This window comes from Protopterus annectens, chromosome 13.part0 (assembly GCF_019279795.1).
Source record: "Protopterus annectens isolate FY-2018-M chromosome 13.part0, PAN1.0, whole genome shotgun sequence".
NCBI classification, from domain to species: Eukaryota; Metazoa; Chordata; order Ceratodontiformes; family Protopteridae; genus Protopterus; species Protopterus annectens.
Window position 1 is genome coordinate 841,572,480 of NC_056747.1, and position 22,869 is coordinate 841,595,348.

General features: G+C 36.0%; 1 protein-coding gene across 2 annotated transcripts in view; it reads right to left on the minus strand.

Annotated features, from left to right (window-relative positions):
• Positions 1–5,724: 5,724 nt before the first annotated feature.
• Positions 5,725–22,869, minus strand: part of MRM1 (mitochondrial rRNA methyltransferase 1) — a 199,533-nt gene continuing 182,388 nt past the window's right edge. For both annotated transcript variants that reach the window (XM_044054562.1, XM_044054561.1), the window contains exons 5-6: positions 6,691–6,810; positions 5,725–6,552 (exon numbers count right to left, since the gene is read on the minus strand). In XM_044054562.1, the coding sequence (XP_043910497.1) occupies positions 6,515–6,552; positions 6,691–6,810 (158 nt within the window). In that variant the 3' untranslated portion in view covers positions 5,725–6,514. The remainder of the gene's footprint in view (positions 6,553–6,690; positions 6,811–22,869) is intronic.

Sequence of the window (22,869 nt, forward strand, 5' to 3'; positions counted from 1 at the left end):
GAGTGCTCCCAGTCTTCAATGACATGCCAGATGCCAAGAAACTGTAAAATCTACTAAAACATGCATCAGTTTTGGGTATAATCCAGACACACGATCATAATAAAAGGAGGTTTACAAACTTGCCATCCCTTGAACATTTCTGCCAATTAAAAGGACTACTCACTCAAAAACAAAAAAGTCCTGAACCCCAAAGCCTTTGACAGCAGTGGCATGAACGAGTTATGCTTTGGTAAGTCTGCAAACTGAAAATAAAAAAAAAAACATAAAACTAAAAATCCTCATGACATTTTTGTCAAATTCCCCACTCGCAAGTCACCATAAACAAACACAAATAGCTTAAATTGATTTAATGTTTGTTGTAAGACTCAAATACCTTTTTTGTTTAACTAAGGACAGAGTTCCCTAAAAACTCAAACTACTCCCCTCAACATCGGTCATGGGCAAGCAGCTACAACATTTCCTCAGCTGCAGCACTGAAGTAATGGCATCACCTCATGTAATGTCAAGTAAATACCAGCTTTTTTTCCTGGAAATGCAACTTCACTGCCAATCAGTCCAAATGCAGGAGGAGAGCAAAAGATTATGGTCTGCTAACACCAGTTACAGTAATATTAACCAGAATGATAGCCTCTTGGAGCTCAAATGGTTGTTACGGTACCTGTCTGGGGTGGCAAGGTCTTTAAAGAAATCACTGCCATCGCTGGATAGCTTTAATTTGCATAACAATATACACGTCGGAGAACAAATTCTTTTTTTTAATTCAGATTATTCAGTGGAAGACTTAGTTATGCCAAAGCAGTCGTAAACTTAAATAACTAAACAAACCAAAACTGTAAAAGAAAAACAACAATAAACCAAAACTCCACCAAAACTTGTGACAACAAAGACCAACAGCTGGATTGGCAGTAAAAAGTTTTATTATTTACTTTTGTCTATAAAAGACTTCCTCAGAACAGCTTTGAACAGCAGACAAAACTTTTTATACCATTTCACATCAATTAAAATAAACCAATACAGTCAATTACTAATAAATGAATTAAGCAGTTAAACTGATAACCATCTTAAAAATATCCATCCATTCTCAACCCCTTTTCCCCATTTTGCACATGGGGTCGGGGTGTCACTTCAGCAGTGACAATCATCTCGAGTCAAGGTTTATACCACCAGGTGGCTAGCTCTGCTGCAGTAGTTCATTCGTGCCACTCACTCGCACACACACTCTCACCTATGGTCAATTTAGAGTGTCCAATCCACCTACTGCACGTCTTTGGAATGTGGGAGGAAACCGGAGCACTGGAGGAAACCAATGTGACCGCAGGGAGGACATGCAGACACCGCACAGAAGGCACCCCAGCCGAGAATTAAACCAGAGAACCTCTTGCTATGAGGCGACAACGCTAACCACTGCACCACCTAATAACCATCTTAGCCATCCTAATGGACAAGTTTGATATCGATTGAAGGGTCACCAGCTGAGGTCCTTCACCTCCTTAGACACTGTTAATGCAAAGGTATCCAAGAGTTCCTTTATCAGATCCCTCTGTAATCTAGTGAAATGTGCCAGATAGTTCAGGGACCTCAAAGCAAAGTTCCCTGAAGACCGAGGAACTTTCATCTGCCAGTTCCTTTCTAGTGGCTGCAGCCATGACCAAGGCATCAACAGGGGAGCCCTTGGACCAGAACTGTTTGTTTTCCGGAGGAGTCATAATTTTATCAGGCTTCTTTGATATGGGCTCAATGGTGTCAGGTTCCTTCCATGCCTGCCGCAAGACCAATTTGAGGAGCTCATCGGCGGGTGGAATCACCCAAGACATGGATGAGCTGGTACACCAAATGCCTCCTGGAGCACAGATATCTCTGAAGGATCACCGAGCTTCCAGCCACCTCTTTGTTTTAGGATTTTGAGGATGTCTCCGAACAAGACATCCATAGGAGGTGACCATGGTGATCCTTTGCCCTCCTCAAAATCTGTGTCTTCAGTGACAGATTCAGGAAAATCCAGATGCTTCCTCTTACATGTCCTCTTCCAAGGGACCTCTTCAGCTGGATGATTTGGGGAGGTATCAGAAGAGGTAGAAATACTCACTTGGTTGTCCTGAGGTTTTGGTACTGGCTGTCCCTGTGGGAGGATTAGCTAAGACTCCTGACACACAGTAGGGGAAGATATGGAACCTGAGGGGATAGGACCCATCTGGGTCATGGAAGCTGACAGGGCTCTCTCCAAAGTCAAACAGGCTGACCTTGGGATAGGAACCTGGGTCTGAAAGAAGGGCTTTCTGATCCTTGGTTCTTCCCTGCTCCAAGGAAAGTCCCCTATAATTTCCCCCCTCTTAAGTCTTTTGGCACTTGTTCAAGGACAGAAAATAGAAACTTTCTGCTTTATAATCCTTGACCTTTACAGAATATAAGTGTTCCTTAATACGTTTTTCCAAACTTCTGGTAGACGTCCCTACATAAAAACTTTTACAATAGGAACAAACACGAATATATACAATACCTTCTGTTTTACAAGTAAAAACACCAGAAACAGCTAACGTTTTATTCAAATGCTTCAAACTTACCAAGAGACCCACCAAAATATATCTACAAGGCAGAACAAACACCGCATTTGTACGCTCCTTTAAAGTTAATCTCTAATAAGACTAACAATGTAACCTTACAACAGTCATTTTGTACAAATCTTTTTAAACTGTACCTATTATTGTAAGTAAACCTAGGAGTATCCCCAGAATTCTAACAAGATTTGAATTACCCTGAATAACGCACCAGTTTCTCTTAATAATACAATACTGGAACTGTCTACAGTCATATCTAAACAACAGGCAATACTATGATCAATAGATTCAGCAAAACCTTTGTCGTTTTTAATAATTAACCCACATGTTAAAATGGGTTTGAAATCAGTAGTCCTTCTACTACAAATTTCATTTGTTATAATACTTAGCACCTCCTTTTTGTAACCTCTTTGTATAAATAAGGTAGTGATAAAATCAATTTCCTTCTCAAATGTAATATCATTAGTAGTCATCCTAGAGGCAACAACTAACAAACTGGCCTTAATAAAACTCAGATGGTTACTAGTATAATGTAAATAACTATTAACAAATGCATTTTTCCTAAAACCCTCACAGTCAAATTCTTGTTTAATGTTATTCCAGGTGATGGTAACATCCGAAAAATGAACTGTATTACCTTGACTCCCTAAAGTAAATTACAAAAATTCTGACCTAGAATTAATAACACTTACAAATTCAGTGACCTTGTCTATATTGCCTTCAATCACAAAAAAACAAATCGTCCACAAACATAACATAAAAAAATATTTTATACAAATACACAAAAAGGGATCAATATTGGTTGTTCCCACCACCCACAAACAACATTTGCAAAAGTCAGGGGCTGCCTCTGAACCCACACCAGCCCCCGGAACTTGTTTATAAACCTTTTTGTTCAAACAGGAAATAATTATTGTGTAACACAATGTCCAAAGGGTACAACAAACAAATTTCATTGTTCGAAAAATTCTCAATTTTACCTGAATACTTTCCAACGTACTCAACCCCCAAATCTTGGGGGATGCTTGCAAACAAAGAACAAATATCAACTGTAAAAATATAGTTCTTTTTACTACTAAAATGTAATCAAGATTAAATCTCCTGAACTTATCTAAAAAGTTCCAGGAGTCCTTTATGTATGATTTCATTCTCTGAACTACTGGATTCAACAAGTGATCTAAAAATAAATAAATACCTTCAGTTGCTTAATTAGGAGCAGAAAATATAGGCCAAAGGGTGGAAAGGAAAGCCCAAAAGGGTGGGTTTTTGTTCAAAAATATATTCATTATTTAACACTGTTTATGGAATGTTTTAATATTTTTTGTAACTTTGTATTTTTAAGATGGTTATCAGTTTTTTAACTGCTTAACTGATTTATTAGGAATTGACTTTATTGGTTTATTTTAATTGATGTGAAATGGTATAAAAAGTTTGGTCTGCTGTTATAAGTTGTTCTGAGGAACTCTTTTATAGACAAAAGTGAACAATAAAAGTTTTTACCGCTAATTCAGCTCTTGGTCTTTGTTATCACAAGTTCTGGTGGAGTTTTGATTTATTAACTTAAATAACTAAATTCTCTTTTAATAACTAATATTCAAATTGATACTTGCAAAGTCTCCTTTTTGGATATCTGTTTCTATACAAGCACCTGTTTTAACATAAATCTGTAACAGCTAAAAATCTACTCCATTTTCTTAGCCATCATTCTTACAACAATAACAGAAATATCCCTCATAGCCAACTGATCAGACTTGCAAAGAAAATTTTCTGAAACCACGGTGAAGAATAAAACACATCTCAGATGGAATGCAACGGATTTTTGATGTGTGGTTATCCTACTGATTCAGTTTAATATTAATATTCCATTTTTCTTTTGTTGTCTGGTATTAGGCAAAAAAGTATGCAGGTAAAAGTACTTCCAGTTCGGCACAAAAGCAGCTGCACTGCAGTTTACATTGCAGTATTATAATAATGTACTGACTGTGTTATTTCTCAAAACTGGGATATTTATACATTTTTGGCTTATTTACGGTTTGTTGACTGGCTTTGCCCCACAAGGCTAGTGCCCTCTTTTTAGGGGAGACCAAAGGTAGAATTTATATTACAAGGAGAAATTTGATCAGGGCATCAGAGAAATTTATTCTTTTTGATAGGTGCTGTGGGATATTTTATATACAGCTACGGTAGGACCAACTAAATAGATGGGACCTCAGTTTAATGTCTAAGCCAAAGGACAACACATTCAGGAGGGCAGCACCCTCCCTAATGCTACTGGTCAGAAATCCAGTCACCTAAAGTGAGAATGGAACCCACAGTCTTCTTGTCTTCTAGCAACAAAGGGAAGCATGCTACTTTGTTGTACCAGTGACACAGCAACCACACATCTTAAACTGAATCTGGCAATAAAGGCTGCTACTCTCGATTCCTCTTCTTTCACTTATAAACATTCATGAAACCTGTAAACATTCTGGAAAGCAAGAATGGTGTTAAATACTGAGCAAAAAGGAAAATGTCTACATTTACATAACAGATACTCTACTTATACACAAACTGGTACTTAGAAACCTGACACACTGGAGAAATCTTACATGTATAGCAAACCAAGCTATGATATCTCTGGAGCAGAATATGTTGCCTCCTGCTTTTGCACTCAATTTCTGGAAGTGAGGCAGAAAATCCATTATATGTTACATGTTATAAATCTGAAGATATGCACTAATACTCTTGATAAAAGAGATTAACAACATTCAGCAATGTTTAATTTTTTTTTTCAACTAATCGAGTGGGTGTGACACTAATTTATAATGCAATTCACTTCTCATGAAGGCAAATGGCAGACTAGACTCAATCATTTTGAATGACTTTGTTTGAATGACCTAACATTCAAGCCATACCTAATGAAACAGAAATCAGCTGATTTCAAATTGGCTTCATTGAAAATGTTATGGTTTAATTACATTAAAGGATTTTGATGTTTAAATGTTTTTAGCTTTACCTGGTTAGACTTGTAAGTACACATAACCTGTTAGTTTATTTTAGATGCTGGGAAGCTCAGCTAGTCTAAGACATAAGACAGGCATAGGATATGAACATAGTATGATTTAAAAGTTATTTAATTAAACATACCAACAGACTGATTTTATTGTTAGACTGAAGAAGGACAACAGCATTTCAGTGTCTGACAGCTAGCATTTTATTATTTTTGTCCGTCGGGAGCATTGATTGAACACAGTGATTTACTCTAAGAATTCTTCTACTGTCCTTACTGTCACAGAAGGTACTGCTGTTTCAGCAGACTAAAATGCCTCAAAGTTTACAGTACGACAGCTTTTCATATCCCTCATGTAAGGTTGCATAAATCCACAAGAGAACATCGCAAAAAGCAGCTTGTGTGAAACAATTGTTGAAACCTACACCAGTGCAGCTCATCACACACTTAATAACTGCTGAAATAAATTCCACAGTAAATAAATGTTTTCACTCTAGACAGTAATGCCACTTTTGCCTTGTTCTATCACTAGAATGATTTAGACTTTAAAGGATTTCTAACTTTTAATTTTGAGGAAAGAGTGAAGTTCACAATATGACAAGTACAGATGCAGTGGTTTTAGCTTCCATTTTCACATGGTAGCTTTACTTTTAGGACACAAAAATGCACTCCTGGAATGATTAAAATCAGAAAAAGAAATCTAATAATTTAAGCATGATGATGCCTTACTTGTAAGCCTTCTAGCAGCACAATGGGTCTTGCCAAACAAACTACTGCAAAAAACATTCACCATAAACTCCTTTTCCTCCTATCTACACTGGTATGATACTACCAAAGCACTGCACAGTCGGTGATCCTTAATGAAAGCTGGTCACTCATATCATCATCATCTTGATCCTGAATGAGACATATCCAGTGGTACATACACATCAGTCTGCTCCAAAGGAGACATGATGAAATGATGACAAATTCAGCCATTTGCCATTTTTAGACTATGCAACAGAATGCCTAGAAAATGAAAAAGCGAAAAAAAATCACATTCTATATATGAGTGGAAAAATATTTTTCAAATTTCACAAAAACTACTTTTAAATGAGAACAGTTAGAAAACTGAGCATTATTCTGCCAACTACTGTGTAACCTTACCAGCTGCAACAGAAACATTTAGGCACTCTATTCCAGGATGCAGTTCTCTAGCTGGTTGAATGGCAACAAGTGCATGGCACAAATTGGTTACATCACGTGAAAGACCAGTTCCTTCATTTCCTGCAGCGAAACAACACATTGTTTTAGTACACCTTAACAGTGTTACGCCCATAAAATTAACCACATCTCAAGAAACTATAGTATGTTTTAACTGCATGCAGCTTTTTCTGCAGCTACACATGTACCATATATGTTTGAGCTCACTACACTAGAATTTTATTTCCACATGTGTTGCTTTGCAGTTTTTATAACTGGGCACACATCACAATAAATGCGTACTTATGCACAGTGGAATTCAGCAACAAATAAACCACATACAAAAAAATTAAAGAATGCAAAACACGAATATGTTAAAGGTATAGCATTACTTTTTAGTACAAAATCATTATCTCAAACTATAATAGATGAAGCGGATGAACTACTGCAAACTCAAGGCGAGATTTACAAACTCAGTGCACATACAAAAACCCATACCAGACAGAAACACAACACACAGACCACTGTATATAATGCCAACACACATTCTACACCACTACACAGACCACTGTATATAATGCCAACACACATTCTACACCACTTGCTACATGTACAACATGCTAACAAAGCAAGGGTATTGCATGAACATGTATAAAAATATCATACATGCTAAGCAGTCTGCTGTGGTAAACATAAGACAAACAGCACAATCAAACAAAATTACAACTGGATAAAAATAATGCAACACAGCCCACTGTAACAAACACAATGGTGGTAAGAGGCTAAAAGTGATGCTAGTGAATCACAGATGTGTATGACCTAAAGACTTGATTTCAGCATTTAGGTCTAACAAGGCAGGAGCAACTTGACCATTCTATACTGACAGGTGCATCTTAAACCTTTTGAGTCAAATCTATAGAGCAACAGATGTTACAGGTGAAAGGGCTTTCTCATCTTACTACAAACCTGGGTATAAGCAGTAAGCACAGAGGTATTCATCCTTCCTCTAGGTACTTTTCAGCGGCCTTCAGCACTCCTCAGGGATATCCTGAGTCACTTTCTGAAAATGCTCCATGTACTACTAATTAAAGGGGGAAAAATCGCCAAGTGTTTTCCTGGCTTTCAAAATCGTAAAACACTTTGTGAGTGTTGTCACAGGGATAGCGTAATGCAGTCTTATGTTTACAATCATCTGTCAACTGTCTATATTTTTGTAGGACATCCAGATTATTGCTTCATATTTTTGGTCTGTAGTTTTCAGACAAGCCACTGAGGTTCGACGTCATTAAATAATGACATAAATCTGAGTTTCAGGTTTTGCATTCTTCAGACTATGCAGCCAAACATACATTCTGGTTTTCTTTCACAGGAAGTTAGGGACATGTTAAGGGTTATGGACAGCAGGCAGAAACAAATGTTTTGTTCTGCCACTGTCATTTGCTAATCAGTACAGGCAGATTTTACTGCCTAGCATGGGACCCGGCCTTAACATAAAGCAGGGGATGCTTAACATTTGTGAAGGTCAGGTTGCATGCCATTCTGGAACTTAACTGCTTTTTCTAAATATCGGAGCATAATCAATGCACCCCATGCACTACAAGTCTTTTTCTACTTGAAGCATGTACTCCTATCCACCTATCTAGTTTCGGAACTGCCTGATGTGTAGGATAGCCGTGTGTGTGTGTGTGTATATGTATATATATATATGTATGTATATATATATATATCTATATACATACATACATATACATACATACATATTATATGTATGTGTGTGTATATATATATATATATATATATATATATATATATATATATATACATATATATGTATGTATGTGTGTATATATGTATATATATATATATATATATATATATATATATGTGTGTGTGTGTGTGTATATATATATATATATATATATGTGTGAAACCAACGATACCAAACAAACCACTGTAATGTTAGAAAAACGGACTCCTTGCACCAGCAGACACCAAAAATGTGAAGTAACTTAACGCAATTTTATTAATATAACAAGCGTTTTCGCCACCAAAAGGTATGGCTTCTTCAGAGAAAAGTTAAAAAATAATCAACCATACTCGAACACACTCCAATTAAATACGCACAATAGAAGGAAATGACATCACACTTCAATTCCCAACATATTCTTATAAAAATTGGTACAAATACGAATAAAAATAAATACATTAAAACTGTACCAGTTACACGATGTCAATAATACTAAGTATTAAAAACTTAAAATATGAAAAACCATTTGTATATCTCTAAAACTAAAGGCTAACTTCATACATTTATAAACAGTACTGAATTAAATACTAAGTTGACAGATCATATCAACAAAAGCTATATCGGGCATGAGTTAAAACAGGAGTGCAGTGATCAATCCACAGGCAAGGAATATTTAACTGTTGTTATTGAACCTGAGGATGAATTGAACTCAAAGGGCTTTGGAACTAATAAACAGTAACCTATTGTTCCATCGCCTGCCATTTGTTGTTAAACCTAAGGGTAAATTGAACTCAAAGGGCTTTGGAAATGATAAACAATAACCTACTGTTCAATCGCCCACCACAGATACTTTCTGCTCTGTTAAGTAACACTACCTTAAATAACTTCTGAGTCTCAATACTGCAGAAATATTACAGTTTTCGTTAAGCCCTGGATAACAGAAAGCATCAGTTCTCAACTGCCATTCTAACTCACGTGTTTCCAGAATTAATGGAATAGGACCGCCCCTGATATTAGTTGTCACTTGGTCAATGGCCATAAATGAAAAAGAATGGCCTGGAAAACTGTCCACATGCTTTGCTAAAGCATTGGTGTCTATTCTTTTCTTTTATGGCATATATGTTCATAGACTCGATCAAGAGCTCTTGGTCGGTCTTACCTATGTAAAAGAGGGGCAGCACTCACAAAAAGCCACGTACACTATAGACTTACTCTCACAATTGAGTGGGAATCTAATAGTGTACTTTCTGTCTCCTATTTTGTGAGTCTGTCCCGTCTTAACTTTGTGGCACCACTTACAAAAACCGCATGTGGACATGCCTATCCTTTTGTTAAACTCTTTACTTGACAGGTCTCTTTGTAAAAGTTCTTTAAGATTGTTGTTTCTTTTGAAAGTGAAATTAGGTAAACCACCCAGCCTCTCTGTCAAGCCAGGACTACTCAAAATAAATTGCCAATTCTTCCTTATTATGGTCATAATCGCTCCTGAGTTAAAACTAAAAGTAGTAACATAACACAAAGAAAATTCACGTCCTTTGTTAGAACTAGAATTACAAGGTTGGATGTCTATTGTGTTGTCAGGCGAATTTGGCAAAACTGATGACGAGGGGCCAGAGCTAGATTGAACTTGGTGCAAAATAGGTTTAAAAAAACCACCTAGTCGCTTGCTAAGAACCTCAGAAGTAAGTTCGTCAATCAATTTTCTCGGGTAGCCTCTATTAGAAAACATATTGCCAAGCTGTTCACATTCACTCTGTAAAATCAGTCATTGTACTGCACATTCTCACTGCTCTAACTAGCTGACCCTTTACAATAGCTCTCTTTTGTTTAAAGGGGTGCTGGCTTGAGAAGTGCAGAAAAGAATTGCAGTACGTAGGCTTTCTATGTACAGTTGAGACATAGATGTTCATGTCACACTCCTTGCGTAGCTTCACATCAAGGTAATCAATTTCTGTCTCAGAAAACCTGAATGTGAGTCGTAAAAAATCCGTTGTACTGTTGATAAATTCAACAAAATCATGGGCTTCAGTATAACTACCCCGGAATAAAATGAAGATGTCATCAAGGTACCTCGTATAGAATTTAATAGAGGCCATCATACCCGGAGAAGAGAAAAGAAAATTCTTTTCCCAATATCCCATGAAGAAATTTGCAACGGATGCTCCGCAGGGTGAACCCATGGCTACACCTTTTTTCTGCAGAAAGAATTTTTTGTCAAAAAGGAAGTAATTACAAGATAGGACGATATCCAAGATCTCAGTAACCAAGTCAATTTCTGTTCTAGAGGCTCCAAAGTCACCTAGTAACAATGCCAGCCATTCCAGTGCTTCCTGGTGAGGGATGGAAGTGTATAGGTCAACGACGTCGATCGTGAGAAAATTATTCTCACTGTCGAACGTCAATCCATTAATACATTCCAAAAATGACCAAGAATCCTTACATACACTGGGAAGATGTTTCAAATATTTAGAAAGAATCTGATCTACAAGTTTAGCACTTGGGTACGTCATTGAACATCTTCCATCAACTAAGGCCCTCATAGGTGGATTGTGAATGTCCTTATGGACCTTAGGAATGCCAAACATAACAGGAATTTTTGGCATAGATATGTCTATGTAATTGTAAGTTTCAAGGTCTATTTTACCACTTAGAAACAAGTCACGGAAGAGCCCCCTCATCATGTTGTGGGAACGGTTTATTTAGTTAATGGAGGCTACGGTATAGGCCGGGGTATCTAAAACAGACAACATTTTCTCCGTATACATAGTGTTATCAAAGATGACCAACCCGCCACCCTTGTCTGGTTTAATTAACCTAACCGGGTGTCGGCAAAGGTCATCAAGGAGAAATGCCTGTTCTTTTGTGATGTTGTATTTAAAAGTTCCAACCCTAGAAAGGTGCTCCTCACCCAAATGCCTAAAGTCAACCTCACAAACCCTCTCAAACAATTAAAGAGATGGGTGGAGGGGCGGGTTGAAAACACTAGGCAACTTTAGAGAATCGTGGGTAATGTCCGAGTTGTTATTAAAAAGTAACTTCAAGTTAAGCTTACGGACAAAGCATTTTAACTCCAGGATCTCTTTTGGAATATCACCCATTCTACTAGGGACAAAGGTGTATCCAAGGGCAAGCAATTCAACTAGTTCATCACATAGTTCTAACCCTGTAAAATTATAGATTTTAAAATCTTGTCTTTGGTTAGAAATAATTCTAGGTACACAATAGTCGGATAAATGGCTGCTAGTATCTGCCAAAATGTCAGAACTGATATTCCCTAGGTCATTAATTAAATCAACATCATAAGTAACAGGAGATTCATCGCCATTATTACTAAAATCAGTAACTGGCAATTCTAGTTCACCCTCCTGTTCGATTGGTGTCGGTACTTCTGTTTGCCTAAAAATTCTTGTTATGATTGTTCCTATTGTTAAATGAATTATTTCTTTTACCTACATTTTTATTGGATGTATTGTTCTTATTAAGCCCTTTGATTCTTTCACTGCCTTGTCCCCTTCCTCTTCCAAAAAGTTGGCCTCTTCGACAAAAGTTTCGTCAGGCTCAGTAAAACCTACTGAGTCTGACTGGGCCTGAGTAGTTTTAGATTTCATTAAATCAGGAAAATGAAGTTTGGGGTAAGCTTTATTATTGTAATAAGCCTGTCTGTCCCTCACAAGTTTCTTGCCCTTGTTTAATTTTAACTTAACTAGTAAAGAATCAATACTCGTCAAGGTGCGGTCGTAGTCAAATTTATACCTTGAAAAATTCAAGTCCGCCCTCATTTCCTTATCTAGAACATCAATCTCATTAAGCAAAATACTAACATACTGACTATAATGCTTAACAATAAGTTCCATCAGCAGGACACCCTGCTGTTGGAATAACTCTTGCAAGTCACTGTAAAAGCAAGCATCAATCAGTAAACCAGATGGTGAAAGTTACTACGTAAACCCTTAGGAACAAGCTTCTCATGGATACATTGTTTAAAATAACCAATCTCCAACTGGAGCTTTTTTAACCTAAGGATTTTACTATCAAACATTTTTAGTTTGTCAGTTAGAATTTCATTGGTAATGTCTTGTCTGTTAAATCCGTCCGTACCAGTGTTCGTCTGTGTAAACTGCAAGTTCTCCGTATTGCTCATCCAGTCCGACAAGACAAATGAGCTGCTAAGGTTAGAAACATGGCCTGTATTAAGTCCCACATTATCAACAGGACCTGCTAAATGGTTAGAGCTAGCTTGCAAAACATGCGGGACAGATGAAACAGCAATAGCATTGACAGAACGCCCATCAAACGTACCCCCTAAAACAGGAGGTACAGTAACTTGGCCAAGAGCAGAAACAGTACCTTGAGTGCTTTGTAAGCGAGAGCTTCCTGGATTGGAAACAGCAGTCCGTTGAGCCGCTAATACCGTAGACCCTTGTCTATTAAACGAGCCAACCGGTTGAGCGGCAGGAATTGAAGACACTGAACTCTCTGTCGGGAAAATCCTCTCCGGTCCGATGTTAGTAGGGCCTGAAGTTAAAGTTACACCAAAGTTCTTATGAACGCCCATCTCCTCCAAATGGTCAAAGCGTGCATTGAGTGAATCAAGTCTCTGCGATAATGAGACTAGTAACGCTGGAATATCCAGAGCTTCATTGCTGGGGGCATCACGCACTCCTGTATCGGAGAATAAATGTGGTGTGCTGGGGCTGACAGGACTATCCGTTGCCATCAAAACGAACAGGTGAAACCAACGATACCAAACAAACCACTGTAATGTTAGAAAAACGGACTCCTTGCACCAGCAGACACCAAAAATGTGAAGTAACTTAACGCAATTTTATTAATATAACAAGCGTTTTCGCCACCAAAAGGTATGGCTTCTTCAGAGAAAAGTTAAAAAATAATCAACCATACTCGAACACGGTACGTTTGATGGGCGTTCTGTCAATGCTATTGCTGTTTCATCTGTCCCGCATGTTTTGCAAGCTAGCTCTAACCATTTAGCAGGTCCTGTTGATAATGTGGGACTTAATACAGGCCATGTTTCTAACCTTAACAGCTCATTTGTCTTGTCGGACTGGATGAGCAATACGGAGAACTTGCAGTTTACACAGACGAACACTGGTACGGACGGATTTAACAGACAAGACATTACCAATGAAATTCTAACTGACAAACTAAAAATGTTTGATAGTAAAATCCTTAGGTTAAAAAAGCTCCAGTTGGAGATTGGTTATTTTAAACAATGTATCCATGAGAAGCTTGTTCCTAAGGGTTTACGTAGTAACTTTTCACCATCTGGTTTACTGATTGATGCTTGCTTTTACAGTGACTTGCAAGAGTTATTCCAACAGCAGGGTGTCCTGCTGATGGAACTTATTGTTAAGCATTATAGTCAGTATGTTAGTATTTTGCTTAATGAGATTGATGTTCTAGATAAGGAAATGAGGGCGGACTTGAATTTTTCAAGGTATAAATTTGACTACGACCGCACCTTGACGAGTATTGATTCTTTACTAGTTAAGTTAAAATTAAACAAGGGCAAGAAACTTGTGAGGGACAGACAGGCTTATTACAATAATAAAGCTTACCCCAAACTTCATTTTCCTGATTTAATGAAATCTAAAACTACTAGGCTCCAGTCAGACTCAGTAGGTTTTACTGAGCCTGACTTAAACTTTGTCGAAGAGGCCAACTTTTTGGAAGAGGAAGGGGGACCAAGACGCAGTGAAAGAATCAAAGGGCTTAATAAGAACAATACATCCAATAAAAATGTAGGTAAAAGAAATAATTCATTTAACAATAGGAACAATCATAACAAGAATTTTTTAGGCAAACAGAAGTACCGACACCAATCGAACAGGAGGGTGAACTAGAATTGCCAGTTACTGATTTTAGTAATAATGGCGATGAATCTCCTGTTACTTATGATGTTGATTTAATTAATGACCTAGGGAATATCAGTTCTGACATTTTGGCAGATACTAGCAGCCATTTATCCGACTATTGTGTACCTAGAATTATTTCTAACCAAAGACAAGATTTTAAAATCTATAATTTTACAGGGTTAGAACTATGTGATGAACTAGTTGAATTGCTTGCCCTTGGATACACCTTTGTCCCTAGTAGAATGGGTGATATTCCAAAAGAGATCCTGGAGTTAAAATGCTTTGTCTGTAAGCTTAACTTGAAGTTACTTTTTAATAACAACTCGGACATTACCCACGATTCTCTAAAGTTGCCTAGTGTTTTCAACCCGCCCCTCCACCCATCTCTTCAATTGTTTGAGAGGGTTTGTGAGGTTGACTTTAGGCATTTGGGTGAGGAGCACCTTTCTAGGGTTGGAACTTTTAAATACAACATCACAAAAGAACAGGCATTTCTCCTTGATGACCTTTGCCGACACCCGGTTAGGTTAATTAAACCAGACAAGGGTGGCGGGTTGGTCATCTTTGATAACACTATGTATACGGAGAAAATGTTGTCTGTTTTAGATACCCCGGCCTATACCGTAGCCTCCATTAACGAAATAAACCGTTCCCACAACATGATGAGGGGGCTCTTCCGTGACTTGTTTCTAAGTGGTAAAATAGACCTTGAAACTTACAATTACATAGACATATCTATGCCAAAAATTCCTGTTATGTTTGGCATTCCTAAGGTCCATAAGGACATTCACAATCCACCTATGAGGGCCTTAGTTGATGGAAGATGTTCAATGACATACCCAAGTGCTAAACTTGTAGATCAGATTCTTTCTAAATATTTGAAACATCTTCCCAGTGTATGTAAGGATTCTTGGTCATTTTTGGAATGTATTAATGGATTGACGTTCGACGGTGAGAATAATTTTCTCACGATCGACGCCGCTGACTCCATACACTTCCATCCCTCACCAGGAAGCACTGGAATGGCTGGCATTGTTACTAGGTGACTTTGGAGCCTCTAGAACAGAAATTGACTTGGTTACTGAGATCTTGGATATCGTCCTATCTTGTAATTACTTCCTTTTTGACAAAAAATTCTTTCTGCAGAAAAAAGGTGTAGCCATGGGTTCACCATGGAGCATCCGCTGCAAATTTCTTCATGGGATATTGGGAAAAGAATTTTCTTTTCTCTTCTCCGGTATGATGGCCTCTATTAAATTCTATACGGTACCTTGATGACATCTTCATTTTATTCCGGGGTAGTTATACTGAAGCCCATGATTTTGTTGAATTTATCAACAGTACAACGGATTTTTTACGATTCACATTCAGGTTTTCTGAGACAGAAATTGATTACCTTGATGTGAAGCTACGCAAGGAGTGTGACATGAACATCTATGTCTCAACTGTACATAGAAAGCCTACGTACTGCAATTCTTTTCTGCACTTCTCAAGCCAGCACCCCTTTAAACAAAAGAGAGCTATTGTAAAGGGTCAGCTAGTTAGAGCAGTGAGAATGTGCAGTACGATGACTGATTTACAGAGTGAATGTGAACAGCTTGGCAATATGTTTTCTAATAGAGGCTACCCGAGAAAATTGATTGACGAACTTACTTCTGAGGTTCTTAGCAGTTTACTAGGTGGTTTTTTTAAACCTATTTTGCACCAAGTTCAATCTAGCTCTGGCCCCTCGTCATCAGTTTTGCCAAATTCGCCTGACAACACAATAGACATCCAACCTTGTAATTCTAGTTCTAACAAAGGACGTGAATTTTCTTTGTGTTATGTTACTACTTTTAGTTTTAACTCAGGAGCGATTATGACCATAATAAGGAAGAATTGGCAATTTATTTTGAGTAGTCCTGGCTTGACAGAGAGGCTGGGTGGTTTACCTAATTTCACTTTCAAAAGAAACAATCTTAAAGAACTTTTACAAAGAGACCTGTCAAGTAAAGAGTTTAACAAAAGGATAGGCATGTCCACATGCGGTTTTTGTAAGTGGTATTAAAGTTAGACGGGACAGACTCACAAAATAAGAGACAGAAAGTACACTATTAGATTCCCACTCAATTGTGAGAGTAAGTCTATAGTGTACGTGGCTTTTTGTGAGTGCTGCCCCTCTTTTTACATAGGTAAGACCGACCGCAGGCTGCGCCGATCGAACTATGAACATATGTACGCCATAAAGAAAAGAATAGACACCAATGCTTTAGCAAAGCATGTGGACAGTTTTCCAGGCCATTCTTTTTCATTTATGGCCATTGACAAAGTGACAACTAATATCAGGGGCGGTCCTATTCCATTAATTCTGGAAACACGTGAGTTAGAATGGCAGTTGAGAACTGATGCTTTCTGTTATCCAGGGCTTAACGAAAACTGTAATATTTCTGCAGTATTGAGACTCAGAAGTTATTTAAGGTAGTGTTACTTAACAGAGCAGAAAGTATCTGTGGTGGGCGATTGAACAGTAGGTTATTGTTTATCATTTCCAAAGCCCTTTGAGTTCAATTTACCCTTAGGTTTAACAAATGGCAGGCGATGGAACAATAGGTTACTGTTTATTAGTTCCAAAGCCCTTTGAGTTCAATTCATCCTCAGGTTCAGTAACAACAGTTAAATATTCCTTGCCTGTGGATTGATCACTGCACTCCTGTTTTAACTCATGCCCGATATAGCTTTTGTTGATATGATCTGTCAACTTAGTATTTAATTCAGTACTGTTTATAAATGTATGAAGTTAGCCTTTAGTTTTAGAGATATACAAATGGTTTTTCATATTTTAAGTTTTTAATACTTAGTATTATTGACATCGTGTAACTGGTACAGTTTTAATGTATTTATTTTTATTCGTATTTGTACCAATTTTTATAAGAATATGTTAGGAATTGAAGTGTGATGTCATTTCCTTCTATTGTGCGTATTTAATTGGAGTGTGTTCGAGTATGGTTGATTTTTTTTTAACTTTTCTCTGAAGAAGCCATACCTTTTGGTGGCGAAAACGCTTGTTATATTAATAAAATTGCGTTAAGTTACTTCACATTTTTGTTGATATGATCTGTCAACTTAGTATTTAATTCAGTACTGTTTATAAATGTATGAAGTTAGCCTTTAGTTTTAGAGATATACAAATGGTTTTTCATATTTTAAGTTTTTAATACTTAGTATTATTGACATCGTGTAACTGGTACAGTTTTAATGTATTTATTTTTATTCGTATTTGTACCAATTTTTATAAGAATATGTTAGGAATTGAAGTGTGATGTCATTTCCTTCTATTGTGCGTATTTAATTGGAGTGTGTTCGAGTATGGTTGATTATTTTTTTAACTTTTCTCTGAAGAAGCCATACCTTTTGGTGGTGAAAACGCTTGTTATATTAATAAAATTGCGTTAAGTTACTTCACATTTTTGGTGTCTGCTGGTGCAAGGAGTCCGTTTTTCTAACATATATATATATATATATATATATATATATATATATATGTATGTATGTGTGTATATATATATATATATATATATATATATATATATGTGTGTGTGTGTGTGTGTGTGTATAAAATGGGTTCACTACTAAATATCAAAATTCCACAATCCCGAGACTCTGTAAACAGAGGACCGGAATCTCAAACTAAAAAAAAAAAATTAAAACAAAAAAACCAATTATACTAACGTTTATGCAGGGGGACAAGACCCCCCTGTAGCCCCCACACCCCCTACAATGTAAATATACCAACACGACATTGCACTACAGTGGAGTGAATGGCAAAGTTCCCGTTCAGTACTGTATGGCAATCTCCATTCACTATTTTCGAGATTCTGGTAATCGGTATTCGGAGTCTCAGGATTGTGGAATTTTGATATTTAGTAGTCAACCCATACACACACACACACACATATATAAATATATATATATATATATATATATATATATATATATATATATATATATATATATATATATATATATATATATAATGTGTACATATACATACATACATATATATATATATATATATATATATATATATATAAAGAATTGATGAGACTGTACTATTCTGTAATTAACTGGAAATAACTGAAATGAGACTGAAGCAAAAGTCTATCGGTTAATTACCCAAACTCATGCTGAACAAGTGCCAGTCTCTCCTTTATGGACCAACTCATGTGTACTTTTCAGAATGAATTCTCCAAACGCTGTAGTTCACTTAATAAGGCTTTATTAGATGTTCACAATATCCGAATACTGTCTTTATCACCATTGCTGATTAACAATAACAGTCTGTAGAAATTCTGGGATGCTGGTTAGTAATAACAATGCTAAATATATCCAAAGTTTCTGCAGGTATATTCTGATTGTCCTGAATAATATAAACTAAAACAGTCTTTATTTGACCTGCCTACTGTACTCAGGCTCAAGTGTCTGTATTGTTACTTCCTTTCTAAAATGCTTGGATATTTAATCATTTCTGTATGTCCGGTCAAACTGACTGACTTCCCTAGCTGTATCTGAAGTATATTTTAATAATACCAAATCCCTGTAATGCTTTACATGCCTCCTTTAGCCTTGGTTACCTTGGTTTTCAAGCCTGGTCTTTATCTAGCATTCCACTGCTATGTACATTTTTCCCTTGAGAAAGGAACAGAAAAAGAACGGTCTTGTAGACTCCCCTTGGGAACTGTCCTCTCTCATGCTTGACCAGCAAGGTTATTTTTCCCTTCTGCTTAACTATCTTTTCTAAAATGTGATCTAAAATTCAGAAGTGTTTAAAATGAATTAAAAGTTTAAGCTGATATGCATACATTTTGATGTTTAAATAGACATATTGATAATATAATAATATTGCTATGTTTTTTATATTGTATGGGGATTTTATAAGGGTTGGTAACATTTTTCTAGTGGTTGCTGTCAAAAGAACTGAATAGGGATGAGTATGGTTAATTTAATAATTATGTAATTGATGTTATTTGAATAGTTTAATTGATTAATTGAAGGTTTGTATAAATGGTATAAAAAGGGACATATTTTGAAGTTGTAATGTTCCAGTAGAAGGCGAGAAGCCGAGGTACTAGAATGGTTGTAATTAAAGAACATATGTCCTGACAGTGGTTTTCCTACTCCTTATTTATGTGGTATGAAGAGTTTGCTGCTTTATGTCTATTTTACCTTTTAGTCTGCATAATGCCTAATAACTACTTAAAAATGGAAGTCCCTAATCTAACAGTTGCCCCTGAGGTCCCTGACGAAAGTCTACAGGGATCTACTTTTATAGTTACCTTACATCTCCATTTTAACTACTGTATACAGCTTTATGCTACCTGACTCAATCTGACAATACATTTTATTTGGTAAATTATCTTGCAATTTTAATTTTGACCACTAGGGTTGAAGTCTGTTAACTTTATGATTAAATTTCCATATTACCTAGATTCATAGTCTTTAGAGTCATTGAGTCTAAGTTCTGACGTATGGGTGATGTATCCAAAACCTGTACATTATTCTGAAAATGAGTGTCTTTTAATTCTGTGGCTTATAAAGCTGATTAGAAAATACCCCACACATTCTTAACCTGTCTTTGTTAATCAAGTTAGATTAGACAGAGCATGAACTGTTAACCCTACCTATTTTCCTTCCCTATCTCTGTATGCTGTAATGGTAAAATTAAACTGTCTATTGTCTATGTTTTTTTACCTTATGAAGTGGTGCTTTAGTGTACCATGATGCCTCTCTCCGACAGCAAATAAAACCTTTCCCTGTTCTTCATAGATATGAATCTTTAAACAATGTACTGCTTAATCCATTTTCTTTTTTATTGTATAGCCTATCAAGCATGGTGGCTATTTTCTGAAGACCAACTGAAATCAGCACTAAAGGGATAACTTTATAATTGGTCTTGAAGAATAAATTACCATATAACACTACTTACTTTTTTAACTTTTTATGTGCTGTAATAGATGTCTGCCTCCTAAATTTCTGTCTGAAATATGTTATGAATATTTCATTCTTTATTTCAGGTCTATACCTTTGCATTTCCTGTTAGTGTCCTTTTAATTTTCTGACTAATGTACAATAATTATGTAAAGTACACTGTAATCTCTAAATTAATTAAGAAATTAAGCCTGCCCTGCTATTCATTGAGTAAAATGAATAACTAATACCACCTATTCTTTAAAGTCTTAATAAGGCTGTAATAAATAATTCTATCACTTGAATAATGTGAAGGATGATGTAATATGCCTGTTACAAATATTTGTGTCACTTTACCCTTAACTAATGACTGAATAATGTAATTCTGTTACTTCACCCTTAAACCTAATCACAGAATCATATCCTGAATTTTGACTGAAATCTGATGCATATTTATACTGAACATTTGAAATAGCTGGGTATATTCTAGAAACTAACTAAACTAATACTAAAGTAATATATTTTGCCAGCATTACCTAAACACAGATAAAAGCATAACTGAAAACTTGTAAATGTTATATTCTGAAAACCAAACTATTAGTAGCTTTTCCTGCCAGTATTGTCTGAACAGAGATAAACTGAAAACTAGTACTGTTGTACAACTGCCTGAAAAATGAAAACATTTTGACAGTGTTATCTGAACACAAAATTAAAAAAAAAAATAAAATAAAATCTGTTATTGTTATATTCTGGAGACTAAGCTATTAATATCTTTGTCAGTATTGCCTGAACATAGATTAAAATATAAACTGAAACTAGTACGGTTACATAACTGAAAACATACATACTTGCTTTAACTCACACATTTTAACTGTAAACATTGAATAAACAACTGAAACACAGACACACAACTTCTGCACCACAGCTTTTGCCAAATTTTACTCTGTATTGCCCCAAGCAGGGCCTGCTTTAATGTCCAAGTGTCCTTTTTATAGTTAGGCATTTTTAACCACTCCTTTTTTCCTCTTCTGCAAGGCTGGGTGGCTAAAGTTCTTGCTGTATTTAGTATCAGGTCCTTAAAATAACATTTGCATCTTTAACAATTATAAACTGACAGCATTGCTTGCTGCCTTGACTTTATTTGCTCTTTTCTGCATGAAATAAACATTTGCAACTGGTAAACTCTTGCAAGTCTGTAAGCAATCTGATAACCTTACAGGAAACTAAAGCAGTACTTTAACACTGTGCATTTTTGCACCTCTATAAAATTAATCTTAACTGTTGAACTTTTTACATTTAATCTCATGACACTCAGATTTTAACATACTGTTCTGTGAGTGAAACTCCACCCACTGCCTCACCATAACCGTTTCTTTTTGACCTTATTTAAATAATTTATCATTACTGTCTACAATTTTCTTGGATAAACAGTAAAAACTGTAAATGCATTACAGTGATCTTTACCATACTGCCTTATGATATACAGTACTGTCCTTAATTTAGTTTGCTAAACTAGCTGTAATATGATTTGGTGTGCTTGGTAAACTGTAATTTTTGTATGAAATATATACAACCAAACTGATTACATAAATACATTTATTACTACAAAACAAACTGTACAACTACTATAAAAACAAAAAATAGCCAAGGCTAGAAGATACCTTCTAGCCTTGGCTATTTTTTGTTTTTATAAATACATTTATTACCAGATTTAAACTGATCTGATTCCGGAAGTTTGTCTATTCTTCCTAACCTAAGAGTTGAACCTGTGGCTTTACCGACACACAATATTTATGATCTACTGTTTTTATGCATAGGATTTGAATTCTTGACTGTACTGTCACTTTTAAAATGTAGCATTGACTTTTACATTCTATAAACTAAAAAGCATTTAATATTTGTGAATGATTTTTTTTTGTCTCTGTATTAAGATGTTGTTTATGCATTGCAACACTTTAATACACAGCTCTTAACTGACTGCTAAATAAAACAACAACATAAAAAATGAATTTGCCAAATCTGTAACTGTAAATCCTGCACTCCGCGAATTAACTTGACTGTCATTTCTGCTATACCCTGCATAACATAGAAGTATACGGTTACTCTTTTTTTCTAACTAGCCACACTCAATATGTATTTCTGAGCACTTTAGCTGTGTCAGCTGAACTGGAATTTATTTTATCTTTAAACCATAAATCTACATGTTCCTGCCGTAACCAATTTTTCAAATTCTGTACATTTGCAAAAATCTTGTTATTGAAGTCTAAAACAGCACACGACTCTAATGACATGTCCATACAGGGTACATAGCTGTTACACTTTCAACTGTTAGCTGCTGTAATCTTAGATCCTTTAAATCATAACAAAACTGCATTTGTGTCCTCTAATAAAGATTTATGTGTAACTGAAGCTGACTTGTCTGTATTAATCAGTACATTATTCCATAATTTTTCTGAAAACATATGAAATATTGTCATTTCTTTTAGTCTTAAACAATGACAGATAAATGCTCTGGTTTGGTACTGGACTGCCACACCCTTTATAGATGAGCTGAAAATAGAACTAGCAACACTGAAT